This window comes from Bos taurus, chromosome 7, assembly GCF_002263795.3.
Source record: "Bos taurus isolate L1 Dominette 01449 registration number 42190680 breed Hereford chromosome 7, ARS-UCD2.0, whole genome shotgun sequence".
Taxonomy (NCBI): domain Eukaryota; kingdom Metazoa; phylum Chordata; class Mammalia; order Artiodactyla; family Bovidae; genus Bos; species Bos taurus.
Window position 1 is genome coordinate 45684792 of NC_037334.1, and position 7588 is coordinate 45692379.

At 56.6% G+C, this 7588-nt stretch overlaps 1 protein-coding gene across 4 annotated transcripts in view; it reads right to left on the bottom strand.

The window, feature by feature from the left end:
• VDAC1 (voltage dependent anion channel 1) overlaps positions 1-5921 on the bottom strand; it is a 26803-nt gene extending 20882 nt beyond the window's left edge. Inside the window, exon 1 of one of the 4 annotated variants that reach the window (XM_024993844.1) lies at positions 5871-5921. Coding sequence is in view for 1 of the 4 variants with exons in the window: in XM_059887935.1 (XP_059743918.1) it covers positions 616-642 (27 nt within the window). In the remaining 3 variants the exon portion in view is untranslated. 4 annotated transcript variants of the gene reach the window in all.
• Positions 5922-7588: the final 1667 nt, after the last annotated feature.

The window sequence follows — 7588 nt, forward strand, 5'->3', positions numbered from 1 at the left end:
AAATGGTAGTGTGGCCACAGGCCACTATTCTTGATATTCTCTGTTTGCCCCGCCAGATGCACTTTCCTCCTCCATCCTAATCTGTGCCCCAAGAACTGATCATGCGGCTGTGGGGTAGGCTCAGCCAATAGGGAGTACCAGCAGAAGAGGGGAGAGTGAAGTTGGGGTATTCATCTCCCCAACGTCATCCCTCCCTGTTGGGCCTCAGGTGGGCAGTGACTTCCCTCTACTCAAGGCCACATCTCCTGCCAAAGGGCCCCCTCCTGGTTCTAAAGGACCCAGAGGCCCACACTCCCTCTCAGGTCCCCACACTCTGTCCACACCTTTGCAAATGATCCGTTCATCATTCTTTCTTTAATTACGCCATGGGACTGTACATCTGATTCCCGCAGGTCCTGAATCCACACACAATCATCACCATCAGCATCACCATCTTTGGTTCCCCTTAGGAAGGGAGACTTGTACAAAAGCCTTTGGCTCTGCTCTTTCTTTTTCCTTTTTTTAATATTTATTTATTTGGCTGCTCTGGGTCTTAGTTGTGGCACTCAGGATCTTCGATCTTCCTTGCGGCGTGGGGGATCTTTAGTTGCAGCATGTGAGATCTAGTTTCCTTACCAGTGATCGAACCCGGGCGCCCTGCATTGGGAGCACGGAGTCTTAGCCAGTAGACCACCAGAGAAGTCGCAGCTCTGCTATTTCTACCACCATTCTAGGCAATCTGTGACGGCAGAACTGGGCCAGCCTGTAAGAGGAGCATCAGACCAGCCAGGGATTAGAGCAAAAGCAACTCCTCCAAACTCTGGAGACCAGGAAAAGAAACTTCTCCACAAGGAGGCAAGAGCTGCTCTGAAAACCAACACGTGAGGCCAACACCATCAGGAGCCTCGCTACACCCCTACCCCTCACTTTCTCACCAGAAGAGGCAGCCCAGGAGAATGGCTTTGACTGGATCTCCGGGATGCTGGCAAAGCAATGCCCGGGCTCGGGGAGGTCTGCGCTCTCAGTGCAGCTGTCCTCCTCCCCCCATCCTTCCAAGAGTGTCTCACAGAGGGCAGCCAGGCTTTCCAGGCGTTGCTTCTATTTTAAAACACCCTGGAAGTGGGGCCACCACCGGCACAGCCTTCCACAAGCCTCAAGAGAATGTAGCTGACTTAGGGACACCCTGCCTGGCCACCCATCTATCAAGAGGAGGAGACCTGGGCTGGCAGGCAGCACGCCAAGGTCTGGGTCCCAGGAGCCCCTGGGGCTCCTGCCTGAGCAGGAGGTTCGCTGCCTGGCTTGCCCCAGTGGGGATAAAACAGACAGTGCTTGGGCAGGTAGACTCGGGAGTCCAGCACACCTGAGTTCCAATTCTACTCCACCACCACTCTCTCATTCTTAGATCTTAGGCAGGTCATAACCTATCTGCATCTCCTTTCTCTTCAGTTCCAGTGCAGGGTAAGAGTACTTGACTCAGCAGCCTCTCAAGGACTAAATGAGATTGCTGGTATAAAGCACTTCGTACAGCAGCAACTTAGTACAGAAACAACTAAACAACAACACAGTAGTTGGTACCCAGAAAACACGTAACAGGTACAGGTAGTATTTATTTAAGATTGTCATCTTATATGTTTCCTATCATAATTACAGCTGCTGGGCAGGTTGCCAAAAGGTCATCCTCAATCACAGGGTCCAGACTCCTCCCCAACCATAATGAGGCATTGTTTAGCTGAATACTGTCCAGCCAGGTCCTGGAAGAATGCCTCCCTCCTCATCCCAAGAAAAAACTGACCCTTCTCCTGGCAAACACCCTGAGCCACTGCCCTTGCAATAAACAGAGTGACTCCACTGACTGCTGCTCACTGACAGCTGGCCTACACCCACTCAGGTACACACTCACTCTGATCAGTGTGTAAAAGAGTAACCCTTCCCCTCTGAACAGCAAGGTCCACCTTTCAAAAGGCAAGCAAATCTATTAGCTGCTCAGTGGCACCTTGGAGCGGCAGCTGCAGAGTGAAAGCACCAGGACTCGGGGCTGGCCAGCCCAGACCCTGAATTCCAACGCATTCCCACTGAGCTGTGTAACCTTGAGACGGTTATCTCACCACTCTGTGTCAAGCCTCCTGACCCACGAAATGGAAACAACAGTACTCTTCCCCCAGGGCTCGGAGGGCAGCGGATTCAACATCATAGTTCATGTGTCAACCGGCCAGGAGGGTGCTGAGCAGGTCCTCAGTAAAGAATGGCTGAAACGATCATCATCACACTCTTACAGCAGAGAAACAGGAACGAGCAAGTAACTCGGCCTGTACTAGACCCTGCGGCTCACGTCAGAGCTGTGTTGCACGAGCTCAGTCTGCTCCCCAGGACTCTTTCCAGCATAGTTCCAGGTAAAGAGCTAAGATTCCCACTCAGCCTCAGCCCTGGGAGAGCAGGCAGTGAAATGGAAGCTTGTGCCCAAGTGCAACTGAGGGGCGACCAGAGTGGAGCCCAAGGCTGCCCTGAGCACCCTGAGGGGCTGCCTGCAGGCTTGGGCTGACTCTCAGGCACATGTGCCTCTCTTACCAAAGATGTCACTCCTTCAGAAATCCCCATTGACAGCAAAGTGGACTTTGGAAGCATCTTACCAGCAAAGGTAGGGGTGAATATCCCCCATGACCACCAGCTTGGAGGTGGTTGTCCACATCTGCCTAGCATCCAATGGGGCCAGAGACCCACAGACAACTCCCCACTCCCGGTCCTCCCCTGAGCTTCTCTGTTTATCTACAAACAGCCCATGCCTACAGAATAGCAGAAATAAAGTAATCAACTGGGAACAGCCTCCAACCCCAGGGTCAAGCACTTTATTTAGGACAACTCCATCAGAAGCCTCTGACCCACTCACCATCAGAGAGGGAAGAGGCACCAGGCCCACGGGCTTTAGGAGAATCCTCTTCACCAATGTCACCCTCCCCTACAAGCCAGAAACGCCAGTTCAACAAGCTTCCCAAAGGACTTGGAAAGTCGCAGGAGGATAACATGTTCGAAGAAATTATTTCAAATTAGGAAAGAGTTTTGCCTCTCACAACTCTAGGGCTGGACACACTGCTGTAGCTCCTTAATTATTTGTGACTCTGCTAGGCAAGGCTATCTTCTGGAAGTGAATGAGATGTGTGTCCCTCAAAGAGGATGTCCATGACCAAGGGACTGTGGGCTGGGCCTGCAGCCACTATATATAACTGTTCAATAATCCCACAAATATTGATACTGAGTGAGCACCTACTACCAGTCACACATTGGAATGGTAAAAAAAACTATGCTTCTGTCAAAAGGGTGGGTCTACAAGAGTACATTTACCCCCAGAGACCCTTCTCAAGTACCTACTACTGCCAAGTGGCACCACTCCAAGCACTGAAAACAAAGCTGCATCAGGCTTAAGTCTGACCCTGTAGGAACTCAGTTCAGAGCTGGGATGGAAAGAAGGCAGACGCTGGGCAATGTGCCCTGGTCTTACCAACAGCATATTTAGGCAAAGGAGGAGCTCATTTCCCTATTTCCCCGGAGAGGGGAGGCGGTTCGGCAGCTCCAGGCCTCAGGTGGAACACGCTTAGGCTCAGCCCAAGTCTGCACCCACATTCAACTTCCTGCTCCAGCCTGACCTTGGCTGTCTGTAAACTTAAAGGCTTTTCGATGAATTATCCTGAAAGTTACTCAATGCCTGGCACACAAATGTGTAATAATAATGCTTAAAATAATAGGGGCTACCTTTATTGAACCCTTTCCAGAGCACCACGTGGCACAAAACAGTCTGCAGGGGTTGGGCTAGATTCCACCAAAAAGCCTCAAGGGTAAGTGTCAAGGTTTCCTCCAAGGCCTTCTCCATATCAGGCACCGTTCTGCACACTGGAAGTTAATCAACTCATTCTTCCCAAAAACCCAATGAAGAAGAGGGATGATTGCTCCATTCTACAGATGAAAAAACTGAAGTTTGGTTTCTTCCCCACTGTGTGACCTTGGACAAGTCACTAATGCTGTCGGCCTCAAATCCGAAGGACTAGGAACCAGTTTCCTGAATCCACCACTACATTCGGTGAATGAATGAGCCATCGAATTAGACAGGAGTTTCTCCTAAGGCCAAGGAGACCACTGGGCTCCCCGCGGGACCTCCTTTTCCAACGCCTAACCTTCTATCCAGGTCCCAGCTCCGGCCCTGGTCGCCGCGGCCTAACTCGACCGTCAGCCTCCCGTTCCTCCCGAAAGGCGCTGGCACGCGCGTACAGTGCTGGAGGCCAGTGTCTCTGGGCGTGGACCCGACAGGGCGTGCAGGGCCGGACCGCGGGACCACGATCGAGGCGACAGTATGGCTTGCACAGGTCCGTGAGCCCGGCCCGGCGAACGTAGGTGGCGGGCTGGCCCCTGCCCGACCCGCGCTGGCGGGATCGAGGGCCAGAGGGCGCCTCCGAGGAAGGTCACCTAGACCGGCGGCCGGCCGGGCCTCCACGCGGCAGCCCGTGCCCTTCCGCCCGCAGGTCCCCGCTGGCTCTGGTCCCCAGCCGCAGGCGCCTCGGGATGTCTGGCCTCCCGCTCCCGCGCCCGGGCCGGCTCGCCGCCCGCCCGCCCCGCGCGGCCTGCACTGCCCGCTGCTGACCCGCCAGGCCCGCACGGGCCGCTCCCGCTCCCCGCCCCGGCCGGGCCCTAGGCCCCTCGCCCTCGCCCGCTCCGCGCACCGTCTCCTTCCCCAGCTCCCCGGGGGTCGGCCCGCGACCCAGGGCGCAGGCAAAGCCCGGGCCCCTCTCCACTGCGCCTACCTCAGAAGCGTTGGCAGTGGGCTCCGCGGCGGCTACGGCGGAGGCTGCAGCGTGAGGAACGGAGCGAGCGGCGGGGCCGAGGGCGGGGCGGCGCGGACGGCGGCGGCGCAGACCCGCCCCGACCCAGCGCGCCCGGCCCGCGAGCTCCGCCCCCTGGGCCCTCCCGGGACACCGCCCGGGCCCGGCCGGAGTCCGCGTCCAGCTCCCGAGCCGCGTGCCGACCTTTCAGGCACCGCCCCCACCCCAGCCGGGGCCTGCAGCGGATGCTGTGCCCACGGGCGTGAGCGGGAACGCGTGATTGCCTGCGCGCGCCCGGGCACAGGGCGGCGGGACGGCGTGGGACTGACGTGCTCAGGGCTCTGTGCGTGCGCGGAGACACGCTTGTCGCCGCCCGCGCCGGCCGTCCCTGCTGGAAATCTCGCCTGGTTGAAGGATTCGGAGAGGGAGGGAGGGGTCCTCCGGTTAGCTAAGCAGTGGCCGAGGTCCTCTGCACCAACAGAAGACGCGGGGCTCTGGGCCTCCTGCTCGGCCTCAGGGCTGGGAGACAACACCCCCCTCCCCCGGGACTTGATATGGCGGGGGGCGCTGGACCACGGCCTGGCCTGGGTGGAAGAAGTGACCCCCAGGTCCCCCACCTCTCGCCAGCAGAGCCCGCGCGGGCTGTTAAAGCGGGTTCCGAGACCCTGAAGGCAGTTACAGCTCTGGCCAGAGTAATGGGCGCCCGAGGCGGCGCAGATACAGAGTAGCGCCCACGAAGGCAGCTCCTCGGCTCTTGGCTCCCAGCTCCCGACACAATGTTTCAGGCGCCTCCGACCCCGCTTCTTGCCTCTCTAGGTTCGCAGATCCGGATCCCGACAGGGGCTTGGAACCCAGCGCTCCGAGAAAACCCCCGTGCGCCGAGCATGCACTCAAGATGGGCAGACGATTTAAACCGATCGCATTGAGAAATGAAAATCTCGTTTTGCAAGAATGTCCTCTGCTGAGTCCAATGGCGCGCGGACTAGCTGAGGGCTCCTCGCACAGCCCTTGTCCGGACAGGGCCTGCCTCCCCTCCCGGCGTGGTTAAAGAGTGCGCAGTCTCCCTACCAGGCCTGCGAGACCCACCCCTAGCGGACTTCGAGAATTAATGAATTCCTAGCCAGGTGAAAATTCTGCACATCCTTCGCCTTCAGCCAGCAGACGTTCTCCAAGGCTTGAGGTGTCCCGGCCCCCCCTGGAGGCGGCGCCAGTCTATAGAATCAGGACACTCGCCCACAAGCAACTGTGGCACAGATTAAAGGAGTAGGCAACTGGGGCGTGGGGAAAGGCAATCAGGTCAGGCTGCTGCAAAGAGGCGGCAGCTTCAATGCGGCTTCCAAGTGGCAAGTGGTGTTAGTTACATCGTCCTGGGGTGTTGAGAAAGAAGGCAGCTTAGGCAGGGGGCTGGGGGCGGGGGTGGGAGTGTGGAGAAGAACAGAGCACCCTGGCCCCTTTAGGGGCGAAGGTCTTATTGAAAATATGAGGAGGAGTTCCTGGACCCCTTGAGGTGCTGGAGAATAGAAGACCGATGCCACAACTCTCCCCAGGCCCATGATCTGTTCCATGATTGATTGGGGACTCTGGGCTCCCCAGCCTGGCCGTCCCCACCTCCACAGCCCACTCCTGGAAGAGGGGCTGACAGAGAAAGCCTCTGAGTCACCCACCAGTGCAGTGAGGCAGAGTTGAGGACAAGAAGACTTTAGGGAGGCAGGCAGGACCAGACTCTGAAAAGACAGGGCTTCAGAAACCTCACCTGAGCTAGGAGCAGCTGCCTGCCCAGGGTCAGTAAAGCCCAGGTGTGACATTTGAATCAAATGTCCAAGGTGCTCCTCCCCTCCAGCACCTCCCTGTCAATCCTCCTTCCATGACCTTTGGCCTGGGGAGATTGCCCCATGCTTCTGGGGCTCCTCTAAGTACTGCTGCTGCTACTGCTAAGTCACTTCAGTCGTGTCCAGCTCTGTGCGACCCCATAGACGGCAGCCCACCAGGCTCCCCTGCCCCTGGGATTCTCCAGGCAAGAACACTGGAGTGGGTTGCCACTTCCTTCTCCAATCCATGAAGTGAAAAATGAAAGTGAAGTCGCTCAGTCATGTCCAACTCTTAGTGACCCCATGGACCGCAGCCCACCAGCCTCCTCCATCCATGGGATTTTCCAGGCAAGAGTACTGGAGTGGGGTGCCATTGCCACCTGAGTGCCCTTTGAGTCACATACTACTGGCTGTGTGACCCTGAGCAAGAGGTCTAGTCTCTCAGTTTCAACTTTAGAGGGTCGTTGCTCATGTATGAATGTGAGAGTTAGGGATGACAGAGGATGAGATGGTTGGATGGCATCACCAACTCACTGGACATAAGTTTGAGCAAGCTCCAGGAGTTGGTGATGGACAGGGAAGCCTGGTGTGCTGCAGTCCGTGGGATCTCAAAGAGTCGGACATGACTGAGTGACTGACTGTGAGTTTAAAATGGGAGACATAGAAGTAAACACTCAGAAAACTGAAGGAATAAGGCTGGTCACAGAAGCCCTCAGGTCCAAGTGTTGACCCTTTCCCACCGTAGTCCTGACAGAAGAGCTAAGTAAAGGTAGCCTGTCCTACCAGACTCACCACACTGCCAAGAGCCACTCTGCCAGCCCACCTCCACTCCTTCTGCCACAGCTGATTGGGATGGGGATGGGCACCAAGAGTGGCCAATCAGGTCCTCTCTTGCAAACTAGATCAAGTCTGAACATTATCCTTTGGAGGAATGACCCTTCTCTTCCTCCTTTGAGTTGTTGTTCAGTTGCTAAGTCATGTCCAACTCTTCTGGAC